The sequence below is a fragment of the Nannospalax galili genome, unplaced genomic scaffold, assembly GCF_000622305.1.
Source record: "Nannospalax galili isolate Female #2095 unplaced genomic scaffold, S.galili_v1.0 scaffold128, whole genome shotgun sequence".
In the NCBI taxonomy this organism is placed as follows: Eukaryota; Metazoa; Chordata; class Mammalia; order Rodentia; family Spalacidae; genus Nannospalax; species Nannospalax galili.
Window position 1 is genome coordinate 4487505 of NW_008360322.1, and position 22193 is coordinate 4509697.

The 22193-nt window shown below is 37.7% G+C and overlaps 1 protein-coding gene across 1 annotated transcript in view; it reads right to left on the reverse strand.

Moving 5' to 3' along the window:
• Nucleotides 1-14381: 14381 nt before the first annotated feature.
• The window catches only part of Fem1c (fem-1 homolog C), a 20581-nt gene continuing 12769 nt past the window's right edge, over nucleotides 14382-22193 (reverse strand). The window contains exon 3 of the mRNA XM_008825259.3: nucleotides 14382-19798. Within this exon, the coding sequence (XP_008823481.1) occupies nucleotides 18489-19798 (1310 nt within the window). The 3' untranslated portion in view covers nucleotides 14382-18488. The remainder of the gene's footprint in view (nucleotides 19799-22193) is intronic.

A 22193-nucleotide genomic window follows, 5' to 3' on the forward strand; every position in this document is an offset into this window, starting at 1 on the left:
TTGTTTTTTATTTTATTTTTTTATAGAGTCTCTTGTAGCCCTACCTGGCCTGGAACTCACTATGTAGGCCAGGTTGGCCTCAACCTCCCAGACAGCTACCTGTCTCTGCCTCCCAAGTGCTGGGATTAAAGGTGTGTGCCACAGCTCTGGTCAGGGTTACTTTTAAGGGTTGAAACTGGATTGTATATGTACCTTGCAAATCTGAGTACCTTGCAAAAGTGGTAATGCCAAAGTAGCCACTCGCCCCTGAATCCAGAAATGATCCACTTTAAATAAAAGAAATCACATTTATTTATCTATTGAGTGTCATTGAAAGAGATAAAAGCTGGAAACACAACTCTAGAGAATGTTTGCTTAACACTGAATGTTATTTGCTGTGATAGTTTCACAGAGATGAAAGTAGACGCCACAAAATTTCAGCAGTGGTCATATCTTATATAATAGAATTATAATGGCATTCATTCTTTTCAATTAAAAAATATGTGTACTATGTATATAATAACCCCTTTAAAGTGAGAGCAATTTACTTCCAAACAGTATGTCAGTGTATAATAAAACGCATTTATTTTTACCCCTCCATTATGTATTTATAGTTTATTACGTGCAGGATATTTAAAATATATGAACCTTAAAAATGTTTGATATATTGGGGCTGGAGAGATGGCGCAGAGGTTAAGAACACTGGTTGTTCTTGCAGAAGACCTGGGTTTGAATCCCAGCACCCACATGGCAGCTAACAAACTGTCCATAACTCCAGATCCAGGGGATCCGACAGCCTCTTCTGATCTCTGTGGGCATTACATGACATGGTGCACTTACCTACATGCAGGCAATGCACTCATACACATACAATTTTAAAAAATTAATTTTAAAAAATGTTTGATATATTATCACTTTCTCAAGAAGTTGACAATTGAATGAACAAAATTTACTAACAAATGATGTTACAAATACTCTAAAAGCACAAATATTCTTGACGCTATTTAAGACAGTGCTTGTTTTCTGAAGCAAGAAACATGACTGATAAGGCACACACACACAACTCTTGGGTGAATGAGACTCACTTTTCCATGAGGGAGAGGGGAATTGGAGAAGAGTCGAGGGAAGTTCACTGTATCATAGGGGTTAATGTTTGCTAAAAAATCCTGATTTAGCTATACCCTCGATTTCCTAATAAAATCAAATGACCAAAAATATCATCTGTGTATGTTTATGTAACTAGTTCCCTCCTGAACTAAAAATACACCAAAAAGTTATGGCCACTGAATCTTCTGATAGAACAAATCAGAACAAAAGATGTTATGTTCTAGTGTTCACAATAGCAAATGCCATAGACCATTGTCTAAACAACAAAATTACCATAGATTGTGCAGCTTGAACTATAAAAATACCAGATTGGATAGCTTGAACTACAAAAATGCCAGAAGCTGGGGAGCCTGAACTACAAAGATGTATTTCTCATAGGTTTGGGAGGCTGAAAGTCTAGCATCAAGGCACTGGTACATTTGGTGTCTCCAGTGGACCCATCACTTAGTTCATAGACTGCTGTCTTCTTACTATGTTTTCATAGGTGGGTCAGGGGAGCTCTCTGATGTCTGTTTTATAAGGACAGTAACCCTATTCATAATGGTGCCACCCATCAACATTTAATCCCTTCTCAAAGGTCCCACCTCCTATTACCATCCCCCTGGGGACTAGGTTTCAACTTAAAAATTTTAGGCATGGAGAGACACAAACATTTAGTTCACAATAGCAGAAAAAAACAAACAAACAAAAATCTTAGGTTGGGTAGAGATGGTCTGAATGGTACAGTCAGCCCCATCTACAATGACTTTATTGTTTCACTTATAAAAGTAAAAAGCAAGGCTTTAAAGAAGTTGGAACAAGCCCTGCACTGAACCTATTTCATTAGATAAACATTTTTATTCTTTCCTAGGGTTGGTGGTCAATTTCAATCAAAGATTTCTTTAGAGCTACATCTATACAGTCTCTTGAGGCCTACTTCTCCACCACCATTAAAAACACTGGTCTGTGGTGACATCCAAGATGCAGGTTTTATTTTGATTCATTTTAAAGCACAGTCTTGTTCACCAATGTCTAGTTGCAACTTATATTTTCATTAAAATGTTGGTATTAGGATAAAGCTGGATTTAGCAGCTATAGAGTAAAAAGGGATGTGTCATCAGGAGACAGAATTGGAACCAATATGTGGTCATTCCAAATTAAGTATCCAGGGAAGAATGGAGCTGATATTTGCATAGGTATTTGGAATTAGGCCACTGCCCTCTCTCCTCATATCTATTTATGTGTGCTGACCTAAATGGAGGGCAGGGAGAGAAATGCATCTGTAGTTAGGTTCAGACATGTATAGGCTGGTAACCTTCAGGACTCTGACAGAAGCCAGGTGATAGACTCAGAGGACCTGTAGCATAAGTTCATCATTTTGAAACACATGGCAGATCATGCAGCAAGACTTCTTTATTTAAATGATTTATGATGAACACTATTTGAATCCATCCTGACCCAAGTGCCTGGGAACATATCTGCATCCTGGGATAAAAGGCCGTCCCCCAAATCTGCAATGTTCTAGAACCCATGTTAATGGGACTCACTCTTTTTCTTTTTACTATTTATTTATTTGGTGTGTAATATTGGGGATTGAACCGAGGGCCTTGAACATGCTAGGCAAGCACTCAACTGAACTAAATCACCAGTGGGGCTCACTCTTACTTTATGCCACAGTATGAGAGATCATCTGCATATAAATATATATATATATGGTCACAATCACATATATTTATATATTATATATATAAATGAAGGGTCAAAATCACATAACGTTTTTTGAGACTGGCTCTCATGTACCTCACCTCACGCTGTCCTTGAATTCACCATGTGGAGTGTGCTAGCTTGCTTTCTGTTGCTGTGACAAAAGCAACTTAGGGAAGAAAGGATTTATTTCTGCTTACGGTACAATCCTTTATTGAGGAAAGCCAGGTGACCTGCTGGAAAAATGTTTTCATTATGTACTTTATATATTAATTCTATAACAGTAAGTAATACATTATGTTAAGGTAATATGTTGACTTAAAGATCAGGGACAACTACTTTGAATTTGCCCTGGTGGGAATATCCTATATTCCACCAAAGGTACTAGCCCTCTTTCCCTTTGGAACAGTTTCTCACAGTGTACATGTCATGTAGTTCGTGTGTGTGTGTGTGTGTGTGTGTGTGTGTGTGTATACACTGAAATCTCAACTTAGCTATATACTAAGCAAGCACTCTACCTCTGAGTATACCCCCAGCCAATATTTTATGTTTTATTTTACCCTTTGGATACTTGTTAGTCAGAGATCATTATTATTCTCCCCAGCAGCATTACTGTTATGTCAGGGTTCTGAAACATGTGTTCTTCCCACGAATGCCTTAATGTCTTCTCCCCAGTCTCTAAAAAAGCCAACAATTTTACTGTGAAGTTTATTTTTATGTTCCACGTTAACTGACATATGCAGAGTTCATTTAAGCTTTTTGATCTTTTGGTGTAAGATTCATAGTATTTGCTTGTTCTTTTTAGATCCAAAATATTTAAAAATAATTTTAAATAAAACATTTAAATCTTCAGGTTTTTGTTGTTGTTGTTTTGTTTTTTGAGGCAGGGTCTCACTGTGTAGCTCTGGCTGGCCTGGAACTCACTATGCAGACCAGGTTGGCCTTGAACTCACATAGATCTACCTGCCTCCACCTCCAGAGTGCTAGGACTACACCCTGTGAAATCTTCAACTTTTAGCAATCCTGTCAGCACTCAGTCATGAGGATGTGCACTGCCAGTCATTGCCGTTGTGCCTCAGAGAGGCATGCTTTATACTGTAAGAAAGTGACATCTGTCTAGCATCCCCAATTCCTCCACTTCCCCTCTTTTCACATTCAGTCCTCCAGCCTGTCCTTAGGAGCCTCTGAAAGCATCAGCTTATGTCGTGGCACTTCTCATTTTCCTTTCCAGTATCCCTAGCCTGTCTCCTTCATCTTCATATGGACCAAATAAGAGCCTATCCACAGTTAAGTGGCAGCCTCCACTCAACAATGGAATCTTCAGCCTGCAGCCCGTTGTCTTTCAGTAACACGGAGCGTGTCACTTGCAAGGCTACATTCTTACCGTTCTTGAGTCACCAGACTAGAGCCCAACCAAGGGTCTTGCTCCTGCATCTACTGCCTACTCTCTCCTCAAGAAGGCTGACCAGCTTGCATAGTCCTACTCTTAGGTCTCAGTTCAAGGGGTGGGTCCCTGGAGAGCCCTAGGTGATTCACCAGCCTTTCTACACCACTCCCCATTCCTATTCACCCTCCATCCCTCTCCACTGCATATGCAACAAACAACAGAGCCCTAGTCTAAAACTGTTTTGTGTCTCTGTTCCATGGGAGGATGAGCTCCATCAGAAGAGGAATTTGTCTTAATTGCTGTTATCTTCACTCCCTGAAATGCTGCTTATCATAATTCTTGCTGAAGGAATGAATCTTCCTTCTTCTGAATACATTTATTCCCATGAGCTATATAGGAGCCCAGTTATCATAATGGAGAAAGCTGATGCAAGTGCTAAAAGGATGATAGTGAAAGACAGAAAACAAGGTGTAAAACAGCAGCAAAGTCGGGACTCCAGAGACCTCGGCTCCCTCCAAGCAGCCACACTTGGAGTGCCAGGCTATGCAACTGAATGGTAGTAGCACTCCCTGCTCTCCCTACCCGATCTTTGATAAGATTCCCACTCACCTGAGAGTGTAAGACCTTAAAAACCATAAAAATGGTGAAGAAACTTCTGTTCTTTGGCAAACGAAGAACTGGAAATTGAGGCCTTCTTAGCATTCTAGGCCTGTGTCTGATGTTTGGGAATTTGCCTCACCTCCCAGCTGCTGTGGTCTGACTCTGGCCCTGCTTTGGCCTCTGAGAGTGAAGGTGGATGCTTGCTAAGTGTAGTGTCAAGAACTCTGCATTGGGCTCAGAAAGCACACGCTTAAAGTTTCATACACTGGCACTTCCACTTTGACTTCGGTCGATGTTTCTGATGAGCTCATTCTCTCCATCTGAGAGGGGAAATGGCACACCTCCTCCACAGGTGATGGAGGACAGTCCTCCAGAGCTGTGGCAAGGGCTTGGCCCAGTGCTTACACAGAAGTCCTCGTAGCATGTGTTTCCTTCCAGCCTTCAAACTCTGTAGCTCTTTTCCTTGGTACTGTCAAACACTCACAGAAGAATGATGTGGCAGGCCATTTGTACTACTAGAGCATCAAAAGCATGGGCTTTTAAGGTGTTTTCTGAGCCCCATTATCAGATGAGGTGTATCTAATCAACCAGAGATGCCGTTTTCTCTTACTAATAGCCTTGGCTATTGAAAGCACATTGCCTTCAGTGCATTTTATTCTCTGTGCATAGCTAAAATGACAAGCTGCTTTCCTCAGAATGTATCAGGAATCCTGTCTCTTAGCAACACCCTTCCCACAGGCAATAGAAGACAGAGCATAATTCCCTTTGGGCATTAGGAATCTGCTCATAATACTGAAAATGTGGCCAATTTTCCCTTAGACACAGAATTGGAAATCAGTTCTCTACCTATGAAAGACAATACAATTAAGACCCTTCAAATGAAGCTTGTGAAAAATTTAGCACATTTCTTATTCCAGGTTATGATGTTTCAAGACTCATTTTTAAAGGGTATTACAGAATTTTGATGTAGTCTCATGACCTTGCTTGTCATTACTCGAAATTAAGAATGAAGCTTTTCTAATTCTAAGTTCTTCCCTCCTACCTCTCAAGCTTATCTTTCAAGAAAATATATCAACCTACTGGTCTCAAATATCAGCTGCACTCTTCAGTTTTATATGCTAAATTTTAGAAAGTAAAAGTATGTTCAAGTATAAAATAAGGTCATTGTAAATGTAAGGTCTGTTTAAAGGTTAAAAAACAAATAAATTTGGCATTTAATACTTCAGTGATATACTTTTCCATCAGAGTATAATAGCTACTACATATATAAGAAGTTATGTGCCAGATGCAAAGCTTAGCCATAAAATGCTTTATTTATACCTCATAAAAATCTTAGATTATTAATTCTCATTGATCATGAAATTGAGATTTCAAGGTCACACAATTAGTAAAAGGAGATCCATGGAAGTGATACAGTCACCTTTATTTTCTGATATTTTATTCACTAGTTTCCTTTAAAAAAATGTGCTGTATTCTGCTCATCATCACCTTTGACCTAGTGTAGTGAATCTAACTGGACGAATATTTTAAGCCACATGAAAGTTCACACTTCAGAAAAAGACATCATTCAGTTGTTCAAAATTTGAAAACATCCAGAATTAATACCTAATCCTTAATCCTCTAATTGTATATTTGTGAAGAAGATGTGTTAAAGAATTCAGTGTAGTAAAAATGAGCCCATGAGCTGAGTTATTTTCTGAACAGGTCAGTTTCTCCTCGCTAGAGCCAAACTATTTTTCAGCTGTCTGATAATCAGGATAATTGACCACACCTTCTCTATGTCTGTGATTCTGCTATGCCCTGCCCTGTGGATTACTAGGCAACTAGCAAGCAAAACAAATGTGGTCACAATTATTTAAAGTGCATTCCTATCTGGTGGATCTAATTTTTCTTAAGCACCTGACATTTGAATGGCCTGCACTTTCTATGACTAAAAACAGTCTTGCCATTATAAATTAATAACCTCCTTGACATTCACATGAGCACTTCAGCAAATATACTATTTGTAATGCTGTTGGGTCAATCCAATAACATGATTTACCATTTAGATATATATTAACTAGTGCCCTGAGAAGGCTTTCCTCCTCTCTATATAGAAGTGTGTGTATAAATATATATGTACATGTATTTCTATTTGCTCACATAATAAATGGAATGTCTGAGGGGATTAACATGTATTGAATGGAGTGCTTAAGGACATTAAAGACGCGTATTCCGGTGCTTTGAGATGTTAATCCACTAGTAGAGACATGATGTTATCTTAAATATTTAACTCATAAGTAAATAAGACTAAAAATAAAAGGTATGCTCTGTACATGAAAATACCCATGAATTTTCCTAGCAAACGAGAACAAATGCATTATACAAATTTTCACCCTCCTCTTGTCCTGAACCTTGGAGGATAGCTTATCTGAGCTGACCTACACTGTGATCACAGAACCCAGAAGCTCTGTGGCTCAAAAGGTTCTCAGTTCCAACTACTGGAACTGCTCAATACGGGCTGCTCCAAGAAACTTTTTTTTTCTACTGTAGAAGTGGAAAGACAGTGTTCACATTCAGAACTGAATTCCGTGAGTGCATCCAAGGTCATACATGATTATCAGTGAAAGTTTAGACTTTTCTGTTCATAAAATATAAGTTGAATTCTAGATTGAATATCAATGTAAGTATAAGAATGGCCTTGAATCAGCTCTAATCTATATGAGTAAATGCCTTTATGACTTTAGTCCTGGCAACCCAGCACAGTTTAAACTGAGAATGGTACAGATGTAGAATGAGACACAGAAATACTGGATAAATAACATAAAAAATGAAAAAGATAATTGACTTTGAAAGAAAAATCCATGAGTTTCAAAATGAAAAGGAGAATCCAAAGCCAGAGACCCAGCTCCAACAGGACCAGACATATTGAATGGTTGGTAGGGTTGTGGGCTTAGCATCTGCAGGAGGAATCTCCTTGGATCTCACTTAGACAAGAAGCTGGAGCTGAGCTCCACACGTCAGGAGCCCTGGAAAGACTCTTGAGTAAAAGATGCCAAGAAAACCTTAGCTTCTGTTGGAACAGCAGGAACGGGAGCTGTCTGCCCATTACTCTGGGTTATGTCGAAACCCAAAATGTTCTCATGAGAAACTGGAACTCTAAGCCTGTGACTTGTTTAGAATACAGATTAGCTCTTCCCTCTTGATATAGGATGGTGGAGATGAAAATTTTGTATAAAAAAACTGATCCTGGGGGGTGAGGATGTAGCTCAGTTGGTAGAATGCTTCCTAGGATGCAGAAAGCTCTGGGTTTACTCTCTAGCCCCACATAAATCAGGCCTGTAATCTCAGCACTTACAAGAGGAGGCAGGAAGTTGAAAGTCATCCTTGGCCATATAGCAAGTATGAGGCCAACGTGGGCTACATGAGACTCTATCTCAAATCACAAAACTAAACAAAATAACCAGATTCTGGAACCACTAGAGCCCTGGTGGTTCTGTGTGGATACTTCCAAAGCCTCATGGACATACAGTTTTTTGCCTGGGAAAAGAGTAACTGTTGAATTGGAAGAAAGATGTAAGAAAAACTATAGAGTCCAGTACAAAGAGGTAGAAGATAGAAGAAAAGTTAAGAGACTAAAGAATAACTTGGAAAAGTCTGGCAACATGTCGAATAGGGGTTTCAGGAGCAGAAAATAAGGAGAATGAGGGAGAGTCAATACACAACAGTGTGTGCGTGGTAGTAGTCTAGAACCAGAGATAAACACAAATTTAAAGAATCATCCTGAGGTGACAAGGATAGGAAAATAAACCTCGCTGCATCACAATACAGCTGCAAAATACCAAAGACAAAATACAAAATGAGAGACTACCCACAAATAAACAAAGATGACAGAAGCCAACAGCATTAGAGGCTAAAAGACTATGCTGAAGACTAGGCTAAAAGACTATGCTGAAGCAAGGCAGTCACAAGGCAGCCACTGCAGTGTCACATGGACACTCCTCTCCCTCTTCTGCCTCCGAAACAAGAAAAAGAAAGAAATTAGAGAGAAAACTTTACAGAAGGGATGGGAAAACAAGTAACGAAAAGGTGCTGCCAACAAAACTGGGAGAGCACGTGAGCGCAAACCACAGCAAAACGATTCATTTACATGGGAGATTAAACCAAGGTGAAACAAACATCTTACATCTAGTAAAACCTAAAATACTGAGGGCAGTGTGGCAAGCCATTCATTCTGAGGTGCACTGTAGAGCCTTGCTAATACAAGGACCATCTCCAACTCAAACAATAGAAGTCTGTTTTCAGAAGTCCAAAACTAAGGTGCTAGAGTGTTTTTTGTTTTTAATAGCTTCATTACCCATGAAGTTTATCAGTCTTTGTATTCAGTATGGTTTTTGTCTGGCTTCTTTTGTGTGTTTCCAGCATCCTATGCTGTCTTGTGTAGTCAGAATCTGTATCATTTTTATGCTATGTTCTGCATTGTGACAAATAAATATTCAAATCTAGGTATTCCTAGTTGGGATTATAGCAAGGTTTTGGCTTTCAAAACTCTTTTCTATGTATTCCAGTTAAACCTGTGCATCTGTTTTTCTAAATCAGTGCTACTGATATTTTGTTGGTCTGAGAATCTCAAAAACTTAAAAGTTAAAAAAATTTAAATGAAAAATTGAGATCAGAGACATTAATTTATTGAATCATCCATTTAAAATAACCCAGGATTCTGTAACAATATATTTGGTAGCTTAAAACAAGAGACTGTATACTTTCCTAGTGATGGATGTTGGAAATTCAGGTGAAGCCACTGTTGTTGAAGAAATTGCTCTGTTTCTCTCAAGGTCTGACGGCTACACCAAGCCTTGGCACTTTTCCACTGGTAGCTATGTCCATCTTTGTGTGGCTGTCTCCCCTGTGCTTTTAAGAATGTTGCCATTGGGTTTTGGCCCATCCTAGTCCAAATGACTTTATTTTGAAATCCTTACCTTAATTACACATACAAAAAAGACTCCAAATAAATTCATGTTCTGAAGTTCTGGGTGGACATATCTTTTGGAGACTGACCACAACTCAACCCATTACTTGCATTAAAAATGTAAAAGCAGCCATGAAAGAAACCTAAAAATTAGAATGTATAAATTCTCAACAAAAGGAGGAAAAAAGACATGCAGAAAACAATCTCCTTTAAGGTATAAAAGAAATGAAAGCTAAATAAAAGCACAGCATAAGATAATGGTGGAAATAAGTATAAATAAATTGGGAATTACCTTAAATGTAGCAAGTTAAGATATAACTGTTAAAAGACAAAGTTAGATTAAAAACAAAGAAAAAAATACACATACTATGGCTGCTTTCCAGTCACAGGTTTTAGTCTCAACCTCTTTACTACCCTCTTCCTTGGCTTAACATTGCAAGGCTGAAATGAACTCATTTGATGAAAGTGCTAAAATCATCTTCATGTGTATAATCATCAATTTCAACTTGATTTAAGAAATGCCTTGATGGGCTAGAAAGATGGCTCACTGGTTAAGAACACTGGCTGCTCCTGCAGAGGACCCAAGTTTGCTTCCCAGCACCCACATGTTGGCTAACAATGATGTGTGACTTCAATTCTAGAGGAATCCGATGCCCTCGTCAAACCTCCATGGGCATTGCATGACATGGGTGCACTTAACATACATGCGGGCAATACACTCATACACATTTTCTTTTAAAGATTTTTTTTAAATTAGTTTTGTTCACTTTCCCTAAACATCACTCACTCTTCAATGGCAGGATGGTAGTATTCATTTTTATATCTCTTACTGCATATAGGATGGGAAATAAATTTTTTGAGCATGCGAATTTCCTTGATAAATGCTCCCAAACTTTCTCTTAGACTCGTTCCCCCTATATTTTTATAGTAGGAGGCCAGAAAAAAACTTAGGTTTTGACATCCTGACACCAGTATTTTTTCATATCATGTTATATAAAACAAAGTAGTTGGGCCTGACAAAGGCCACACTTACAACACTGAGGTACCAAGATTACTAGCAATTCTTTTTTGAATTTCAGTGTAAATTGTTTCATTATTTAAACATGGAGAATAGTGTCCCTTCAACTTACACTTTAAAAGGTAATTCAAAGGAAGATTCTTCCTAAACTCACCTCTTCCCATTCCCAATAACTATTAAGTATTATTCTAGTGTAAGGCCTTATTCAAAGTAGCAGGGAGAAATTTCACCAACTGAATTTTTTTTTATTTCAGCTGTCACATTTCTAGATTTAGGAAAATGTTAGCAAATCAGTAAAGACAATGAAAGATACTACAGTTAGATCTGTTGCCAAGTGAAATGATACATACCTATAATCCCAGCACTTGAAGGCAGGAGTTCAAGGTCAGCTTTGGCTACATAGGAGTTGTAGGCCAGTCTGGGATACATGAGACCCAGCTGAAAAGAGGAAAACTAAGAAGTTTCTACTTCAACCATCTTTGATATACTTCATCGTTTTTGATGAGTTATAGTTGGTAATCAGGCTCTTACATCACCTAAAGTCACTTTGATACCTACGATGCTTATTTTAAGGCAATCAATGGCAGCCAGCAAGATGGCAGAACTGATTCCCACCAAGTTTTCTTTTGACCTCCATATGCATGCTGTGGTGCATGTGCACCTGCACACACATGCATGCGTGAGCATACACACACAGAGTAAAAAAAAATGTAATTTAATTTTTTAAAAAGTTACTAAAGTTTGGTTGGGGAAATAAAGACTAGTTGGTACTGCATTATATAACTCTATGTGTCCTGACTAGATAATGTAACTGTGAAGACAAAAAGAAATGCATTATTAAACACTCTAATAGCAAAAGCTCTTACAGGTATGCTACTTTAGTGATTTTGAAGCTCCAATATATGTTTACTGGAGCAAACACACACACACACACACACACACACCACCGACCACCACCACCAACCAGACAAAATTTAAAACCAACAGTGACTATATTATTGGTAATTAGAGATAAGCTTTTCACTGGAAAACTGGAATGAATCTTTTGGTATTAGATTAGGAGCTGGAGATATCAGTACAAAGTCAGGCTTACTGTAAATATACACAGACAGAGCTGGGGCATGGTAAACTACACCTGTAATGCTGGCATTGGGAAGGCTGAGGCAGGAGGGTTGGAAATTTCAGGCCAGCCTAGGCTTCAGGATCAGACCCTATTTAAACCATACAGAACCACACCAAACCAAACCCCAAACAAGACAAAACCAAACCTCAAACATGAGACAGATACATAATTTCAGAGGGTATGTATATGTGTGTTAGAACATATTCATAGCTTTCCTAGCTCTATTCACTGAAGAAACAGTGATGCTCCAACAGTAACAAGCACATCCAGCATCCAAATCCTGGCTTGTAGATACTCTTTTTCAAAAATAGAGGGTGCTTTGGAGAAATCAGAGTCTAGGGCTGGTGAAGAAAACACATAAGGTACCTTAAAGGGTTTTTGGTGGCAGCACAGCAGCAAAGATTGAGACAGCAGCCATCACAAGTGGATAGGGACAAAAGGCAAACTCTGGTCCCTTCATCTGTCACTCATTAAAAGATGATGCGTTTTCTTCTGTCCTCATCCTTGGACCCTTCTCAATAGCTTTGTCAGAAATAGCAAAGTAGGCTGGAATGTTTCAAGAATAGAAAGAAGCCTCTTGACTAGACCAGCTAAAACTGGTGGGTTTGAGATGGCCACACAAATGACTTCAGGTAGACACCAAATCCTTCAAATTATGGAGTAAACAGACAAATGGGAGGGACTGTAATGAAAAACTTTATCCCATAAAATGCTCCAGACATACCCCCAGAATCAACAGATGCTAGATGATCTGCTAGAGCAAAATCAATTTCAAATTCACTAATTCTGGGGTTACAGCTTGGTAACACATTGTTAGCTTTCCAATAGCATTACTATATTTGGATTTGGATTATGGTTATTAGTTGCCTAGGCTACTTTGCAAAAACTTAAAGGTCACTTGTGCTGAGAACACTAACTTTACTCAAACCTATCTGATGGGTGAATGAGACAAAGGGCATCTCTGTCTGTTATCTGTTCTCTTTGCAGTCTTAATCTCTGGGTGAGATCCTACTTGGCTCTACATACTTAATACTGTTTGGTCTACTGCCCATTAGAGCTGGTATGCTTCTTCCACACACCCTAGTGCTCTCTCAAGTACCTAAAGTCCCCCAGTCTTATCATAAGACCCAGACTAAACCATGACCAAGAGTTATACAAAACAATGATTCAGCTCTAACTCAGAAGTTTGTAGGTTAAGTTAGCCTGCAAACTTCAGGGCCAGAATTCTTATACAGAGAAAGGTAAATATGCTTTGAAATCACCTGTGGACAATGAACATTTACCTACTTCAGACCCACCCCCAAGTCAGAAAAGCTTGAATAGAGAGGCCCAATCACCTCAGCTGGCTCCCTTCTACAGGCAAAGTGAAGCCCCAGTGAAGAAGCCCTGCCTGCCATGTTCATAACATACAGCTGTTTTCATTTCTACTTTCCACACCAGGAGATCCCACTGTCTGGTACTAAGGGGGGATTGAACCCAGAATTAAATATAGGCTCTGGCATGGAGCAAAACCCCAGATTTGAGAATCGTGTAATGGCTCATTAAAATAGTTGAGTTGTAACAAAAAAATTTGTATCTATAACCTTATATGGAAAGATGACTGAATAAATAAGAGTAGAATCTTCTTTGCACTAGAATTTCAAGTAACATATGTAAATAGTCCCTTCTAGAAAGCAGAGCTTAATTCTTCTTTCCATTGAGCACCATTTTGACTTAAATGACTTACTTCCACAAAAATGAGAGGGGTATGGCATCTCTGGTATATGCCCCCCAAAACTATGGTCTCAGTATAATCTATACCAAATAAACCTAAACTGAGGGAGTCTATGAAATATTTTAAACCAATACTTTAAAATATCTTTTTTTCTTCATAAAAAAGTAAAGATGGAGACTAAGGAAACAATGACTAAACATAGTGTCACAGAATAGGTTCAGAACGAAAAAAGGGACTCGTGGGAAAACATGAAATTCCAATGTGTGGGTTAGCTAACGGAAATGTACACTGCAGGATGCATTCTCTACTAAATATTACAATATACCAAATCATTATGATTATCCATAAAACATAAGTTTGTATTTTATAACTATAAACATCTACAGTGTCTTTACAAAGTTACATTTAGATGAACCATGGATATCCTAACATTAATATAAATATACTATAAACAGAAATAAACAATAGAAATAGAAACTGTTGCCTATTGGCACAGAATGTAGACTCATTAAACTGGGCTCACCCCTGCAATCCCAGCACTGCAAAAACAGATTTATAGTAAAATAGTTCAAATGCCTAATATAAATAGAATTCATTTCTAAGATTTCAAAGATTGATGACAGAGAAATCTTGAGTTTTCTATAATAAACTGAATCATCTTTCCATTATTTTTTTAGCAATACCTCAAATCCCATAAACCTCAGCTTACATCAAAGCATACAGTACATTCCAACCACAGTAACAGAACTACTACTCATCAAATTCTTCAATGGGAACCAAGCATATTAAGAAATGCCAACTAAATAAACAATTACACAAAGCTAGTTTTATGAGAAAATCTTTTTTAATGGAACCTTTATAATAAACATAAAATAAGGTGACATGGCACCCAGGAACCAATTATTTCTCTTAACCCCAAAAGCCCCAAACTTCTCAACAAATACCCAATATTCTACCCAACAGCAAAGATAACATGAAACAGGATGGAGAAATAGAGGGTCTGATGTGCATTTGATGTTCAGACCCTTAAAAAGTAGTAATATTCTTTTCCTTGTTGTGTAAGACTTTCTTTCACATATTTGTAGTGGTAATGAGGACAACCATAGAAACACAGAACTGGGGATAAAGACAATGAATGTGTAAAGGGGCCATGAAAAAAAGATGGCCAAGCACACCCTTGTCATGAGTGACCCATATTAATGATCCAAAAGGGAAAAGTTGTGACTGTGGATTCCAATTTATGCTCAGTGTTTAGAAATTATGACTAACATTTTCTAGATTAAAATAATGTATTAATTACTTAGATATAAGGAAAAGGATGTTTTATGACTTGAAATTGAAATATAGAAAACTCACCTTCATTGTAATGCATATTACTACACATGCTTCTGATAATACCATTAAAAATGACAAGTTAAAAGCAGCCCTTCTCCTATGCATTTTACAAGTCTTCCTAATCTTTAGTCCCTATAGTTTTTACTAGAAAAAAATGACAATAAACTATGCATACACCATCTTATTTGCATAGCAATATAAATAATGCTACAGATAAATTATCAAGTGTTTTTTAGGAATCCATTGTAATATACATCAAGATTACACTCATCAAAAGTTAGGAGTTAATAAGAGTACACTTAAGTTTGGTGCAAACTTAATTTTATTAAACCTTACAATGAATGTTGTGGTATATCATTTTTCCATTGTGTGACAATTTACTGGCTGGCATCTGAATACAGTACTTCCTTTTAAAAATACACAATGGGAACTGACCAAAGGGAAACTCAATATTTAGTGATACACGAGGGGTGGGGGGGGGGGCTAAAAAAAGATGACAAAGTTTCCTTAGTATCCAACTTTAAAATGGTTAAAGTTCCAAGCAATAGTGCTGCTGTTAGAGTGTGTGAGAATGTTATTCCTCATCTAGCCCCTGCTGAGATGATAGTTACAGGAATTATTATACCTGCAAGTTCAGCTGAGGCGTTTTGCTGGGCAGTATGATTTTAAGGAGCTCATTTTCCAAATATAACCTAAACAATTTTCCCAACTTATAGTAAACAGGGTTTTCAAAAAATACTACAAATTATCTCCTCACAAGTGAGCAATCAACCTAACTTCAAAATCATAAAGGACACCAAGTTATCTTTGGGCTTATGCTTGTCAGATATAAAGATAAGAAAAGTGACTTTTTAAATTCATTTGCCTTTAGGAAGTAGATGGGTATCTGAGTAAATAAACTTTCTTTAAAAAAACAGAAATGATCAAAAAAATTCAGAGACCCTAATCTTATTTTCATAGAAACATAGTCAAAATTTATTTTATACATTACCTCCAGCCAGTGTTACCATGCTACAATGTCCAGTTTGATTCAAATCAATACAATTAAGCTCACTTTATTCTCTATGTTTTTAAAAACCCACAAACTTAAGAATTCTATTTTATTCAGGGTCACAATTTTGAGAATACTTTCTGATGAAAGCCTCAACAGTATCTGAGGTCACACTAACAAGCCATCTTCCTCTAAAGTAAAACCACAGACAATTCTGAGCTACTCAACTGAGTTTTCAAGAGCTTCCAATGGCATTTCTGGAAGGGCAAAGAGAAAAGGGAGGACTGCATCCTAACTGCAGCATAGCATCACAGTGCGGCAGCTGTCCAGACTCAGGACCAGTTCTAAGCTATCTAGTCTTTGTGGAGGAAAGCACTATTTAAAGAAATCCATATTTTAGATAGGGTTATACAGTTCACAGCCACCTGTAAGACAATGTTGGATACGCCTGCTCTAAGATTGTGTAAGTTCCAATCTCCCTGTCAAAGGGGGCAAGAGTGAATAGCTAAACCCCTTAAAAAAATCAAATGGTCATCTTTTCCCAAGAAAGTCAGATCAACCAATAAACGATTCAGCGAAATGGTAAAGGTTTCCCTTCTTTGAAAAAGCAGCTCATGCATACATTGTTCTACCAAAGTTTAGAGGCAGATGACTTTAAAATAGTTTGATGTTTCTAGAATCTGTCTATATGACTTATTCTTAAATATGGCAGCTCAAATATTTTATCAGACTTGCCCAAAGTAAATAAGAGTAAAACCTCTTCATCAAAAGGTTAAAACGTGTCCATTGATAAATTAGTCCATTTTATTCCAATGGTGAATTTTAAAATGTACTAAAACGAGTAAGGATACCTTTAAAAAAATTAAACTTCAATTATTTCATGAAAAAGTCTAATGTTCTTTATTTACTACTCTTCATTACAAGTTTCTACTGAATAAAGATGAAAATAAACTCAATGTGATTGTTTGCAATGACAGCTCTTCAAATAGCATTACATCAATCTTTAGAATAAAACGTCAACCCCAAATCTGAGTGATCCAAATCATGAAATTCAAAGGTAAATTGACTTTTTTTCCTCAAATCAATAAGGAGTTTTTTATTCTGAACAATTTCCTTAGGACATCTGCAAGGCAAATATGCCATCATAAATTTTATTCTGAATAACAATAAAGTGCTGAATGATTACTACCTGAATTCTTTTTTTAAGTAATTTTCATTTATCTTAAGAGCCCTTTCTGTGGCATTAGCAAATCTATGAAAGAAAGAAAAATAGAGGGTGAGGGGAGAAAGAGATGGAGTGGAGGAAGAGAAAGAGATAGTGAGGAGGGGAAAGAGGAGGACAGGAAGGAGGAGCTTGCTTTCAATAAAGGAACAGAAATCATGGTGCAATCTTTTGTGTTTAGGGTGACAAATAATTGAGATCAAAATAACTCATGCAAGTTATCTTTAAAAGATACATAAACTTGAAGAAAGAACACTGTTATTGATCTTTGATGCTATGGCAGTAAACTGCATACTAAAATACTTTTTCTTAGATGCCTAGATCTGGCTTGGCAAGCATCGTGCCACTGACATGCTTTAGCTCTTTTGTAACTAAAAATGATCTTCAGTTCAATGACTGAATAGCTCAATGTGACTCATTAAACTGTGTGATAAACTTTTGAGGTTAAATTGAAGCAGATTCTCTACACCTAATCACACCATCAGCACAAGCAGGACAATGCTGCAGCAGTATGAAAGGCAGGTCACTTTAGAAAGTCTTCCTTTAACTACATGATATATTAAGATGACAAACCTAAATTTCAACTGGGTTAATTAGTTATTATAGATTTGTTTCCCAAATTTAGCATACAAAAATTTCTCTGGATTAAAGAAACTCAGATATGAAGAAACAAAGCAAAAACAAATGAAAATAAGAGCTTGAGCTTAGATAGCTAACCGGCAGCTCTAAAAATTATCATGCTCTAAGAGTACTTTCATGAAATGAACTTTATAACTTAAGAAAACAGTGTTCGGAGTCAAAGTTGACCAACTGCTGCATAGAAAATATGCTAACATACAACAGTCCAGTTTAAGCCGGTGCATAGAGAAGATAAAGCACTTATGGTAACTGCAAATGGTGAACAAGTTCATAAGGTTTTACAACCTAGCATGGATCCATAAAGGGAAAAGTTGTAGCAGAAATGGTTGGGGGAGGGGGAGTAGAATCGCGCAAAACTTGAAAGGAGAAGCAAGATTTGGGAGAGGAGGACTTTCAATTGTATAAAATTCACAAACTAGTAAAGTATAAAGACACCACTGAAAAACAGTTAACTCTGTCCCAAACACCCAACAGCAAACAGTTTCAGAATGGCCTTTGGCAGACAATTTTAGAAATGAATATGACAGTACATTTCTCAATAATTCACAAACAATATATTATATGGTGTATTTATATTAAATACTGGGAAATCAGTCCTGTAAATCTGATGCTTGCAGTGCTTTAGCCAATGAGAGCACAATGATATCAAGCGAAATGAATGCTGGTGTCATCACAACAGTGCTCATTTATGGAACGACATTACCCACCCGTGCTTTAACAGTGCTAAAGCGCAGTCAGATTATCATCTGTGAAGTGAAACAAAGGTCTCTAGCTTTTCCGGGATATGCCCTTTATAATATATTCTATGATTCACGATGACACGAGCAGCAAGACACTGCAACGTGGTGTGATTTATGGGCTGGATCAAATTTTTAGCTATCTCCTTCTCGTCCAGCAAGTCACTAGCAGTTTGTTTGTGTAAGTTTGTGGCATCAAAATGTGCACCTGATTTAATAAGAAGATTCATGATGTCTGGATGGTTGTTCAAAGCAGCGATATGTAGGGGACTATTGTCATCAGAGTCTCTGACGTTCACATCAGCACCACATTCTATCAGTATCGCAGTAACTTGCAGAGATGGAAACTTACAAACTGGGTACCGCCCTACACATGTCGTATTCTTGTCCACAGCAAGATGCAGAGGGCTGAAGTTATTCTTTCCTCTTGGATGCAGCTTAAGAAACCTGTAGATAGTCTGCTTTTTGAAATGGTCTTGTTCTAGAGTACAAGGAACTTTTTCTAACAAGCAAATTAAGTGCAAAATAATGGAAAGTGCCTTATTTAACTGCAATGGGTCAGCTGGACATTGAGTTTGTTTGATAGCTCGCTCAATTTCAAGGACGCTTTTACACAGTATGCCCATAAGATCATCAAATGTAACAGTAGTGCCCAGCAAGCCTTTAGCCCTGTCCTGCAGCATAAAGGAGAACAGTTCTGCAAAAGACAGTAAGCTGCTGGCAGTCATTGGGCTTAAAGGGTCCAAGTTGTTCTGCTGCATATCCAAAGCATACTTCCATAGGTTGATGCACCGCTTAAAGTTTCCAGAGTCTGCATAGACAGCACCTCTGTATCGAATATAGTAAGAGGTATCAGGGTGAGAAGGACCAAGAATCCGTTCTCTAATTAATAGTGCTTGCATTCTCATCTCATCGGGATCAGCAATAAGACCTTCTAACTCTTCTGCACTATTCACCTCCTTAGCATAATCATAAGCCATTATTAGTGTCTGTGGTACTGGTTTACTAATTATATTAGTCCTATCACTGTATCTCATGTTCATTGCCTTCTTCCAGTATTTCAAAGCCCCAAGCAAATCTCTTTTTTTATCTACAAACGTAGCTCCCAGAAGCTCTAGAGCATTGATACGTTCTGTCTTGCTGGTCTGGGCATGGTGTGTCAGAAAATCCACAATATTGGTATGACCAGTTACACTTGCTGACAGAAGGGGAGTCATTCCATAACCATCTTTTTCCATCTTGGCACAATACATGAGAAGCATCTTCATAATGTCCAAACTTCCAGACTCAGCACAATCATGCAATGCAGTATTACCTTAAAGAGAGGGGGAAAGAACATAATTTGAAGAATATACTGTAATATATGTGTGTACTTTAGAAACTGAAGAAAGGCACAGGCCATTCCAAGCCACCCTTCAGCCATGATATAATTTAATTACAAAGGAGAAAATAATAATCCTGTGCACATAAAATTAGTGTCTGATATACAGTAGGAGCTGAAGAAAATACTTGTTAAACATAATGAATAAATTACTAAATAAGGTATGAAAAGAAAAAAAAAAATAAACAAGTCACCAGATAAAGCTTAAAATTAAATTCATGGCCTGTTGGCATTTTTTCATTAATGACTTGAAATGTATATTCTATGACTGAAATACATGAAATAAAATTAAGCCATTTGTAGTTTTACTGAAAGTCAACTTTCAGTTTCTTCATTTAAGATCTAAGATTCTTCCACTTGATTTTAGTAGTGGACAAAAACTGTATTTTTCAACGTTCCTGACTGCCAAATAAGCTTAAGTTGTTTGAGCCAAAATTCTTGGTTACAAAGTACTTTCTACAAAATGCTTCTCTGCTCTCACAGGAAAACTAAGTCCACAGATATTTGAAAAATATGTGGGTGGTTCAACATGAACTTTAAAAGGAGACATATGAAGTATTCTTTTATAATGGATTATTTCCCACTGTAATTTTGTTTTTCAAACATTCTTTCTAGATGTACTAAATGTTCTAACACTGTCCTATTCTTCCCACACATAAATTAATACTGATAAAAGGCACTAGCACATTAGTAAAAGCCTACATGAGGCATATTATGCATCAGGTATCATATCCAAGCTTAATAAACATTTCACTGACTGTCAAAGGGGAAGTTATGCAGTTTTTATACTTATGTACACACAAACACATACACATGAGCACGCACAGAAAATTTCAACAGTGCATCATTTGAGGCATATTTATAGAACATTAACAAAGCAGGCCAAGACTGCCATCCTTAGAAAGACCTATTCGCAAGGTTGAGCCTGAACTGGCATCTGGAAACTTGTCTAGTAAATGGTTCTCTATACCAGCATAAAACTTTCCCTAAATGAGGACTGACGAGATGGCTCAGTGGTAAAGAGCATCAGTAGTCAGAAAGCATCAGTGCTCTCAGTGCTTGATTGCCCTACACATTGTCAAAAGTTTACCAGATACCACTTCAGTTGTAGATCACTGAAATTCTGAGACAGAGTAAACATATTCTGAATAATGGAAAACTAAATGTGATGGACTTATCAAAAGTTTAAAAGCCCTAATGCATAACTTGATTTTTAAAAATTTTATGACATTTATTTAATGTGTGTATATGTGTGTGTGCAAGTGTGTGCTATGGCATGTGTAAAGGTCAGAATCTGAACCTGGGTTCAAATCCCAACATCCACAGAGCAGCTAACAACCCTCTGTAACTCCAGTTCCAGGGGATGTGACCCCTACTTCTGACCTCCACAGGCACTGTATGATATGGATGGATGCACTTACATACATGCAGGCATAACAGTCATACACATAAAAATAAAGTTAAAAAACCAAAACAAGACCCCCCCGCAAAAAAACCCCACAACTTTCCCCAAATGATAGAGCCTAAACTATGCCCAAACTATAGCCTCTGAAGTTTATGTTAAACAGTTGGTTTTAGTCTAGGAGTCTAAAACTTGAGATATGCATTAGGCAAAGGGAACTTTGTATGACCCAGTCTTCAATAACAACCTTAAGTACTGAGTCTGTTATGGATTTCCCTGTATAAAAACATTTTACATATCTTCATTACTGGAAAGAGTGCACTGTGTGAGTCTTCATGAAAGAAGAAAGCAGTTAGTAAGCCTGTACACATTCTCTAGACCTCACCTGTGCCCTTTTCCCCTTACGACTGAGCTGTGTGTCCTTACAGCATTATAATAAATCTTAGCCATGAGTACAACTGCATAGTGAGTTATCTTCAAACATCAGGGTGCTTTGGGGGACTCCCAATCAGGAAGTGGTTTAAGCAGGAATACTTCATATAACAAATCTACTTTATGACTCAAGTTAGAAAAAACAAGCTAGGTTGGGAAGATGGCTCAGTAAGTAAAGCACTTGCCACTCAAGTGTGAGGACCTGAGTTTGAGTCTCCAGAAGTCATAAAAGCTATAGTGGCACACACCTGCAATTCTAGCACTCATAGAAAAGACGGGGGATGAAAAGAAGAGAATCTTAGAAAGTGTGACTAGCCTGGCGTACACAGAACAGTGACAAAAATCAAAGAGACCCTGCCTCAAACACATGTGCCATGGTATGCACATATAGCCACAGACACATATCATGCACACGTATCACACACACACACACACACATGCATCACACACACACACACACACACACACACACACACACACACACACACCATACAC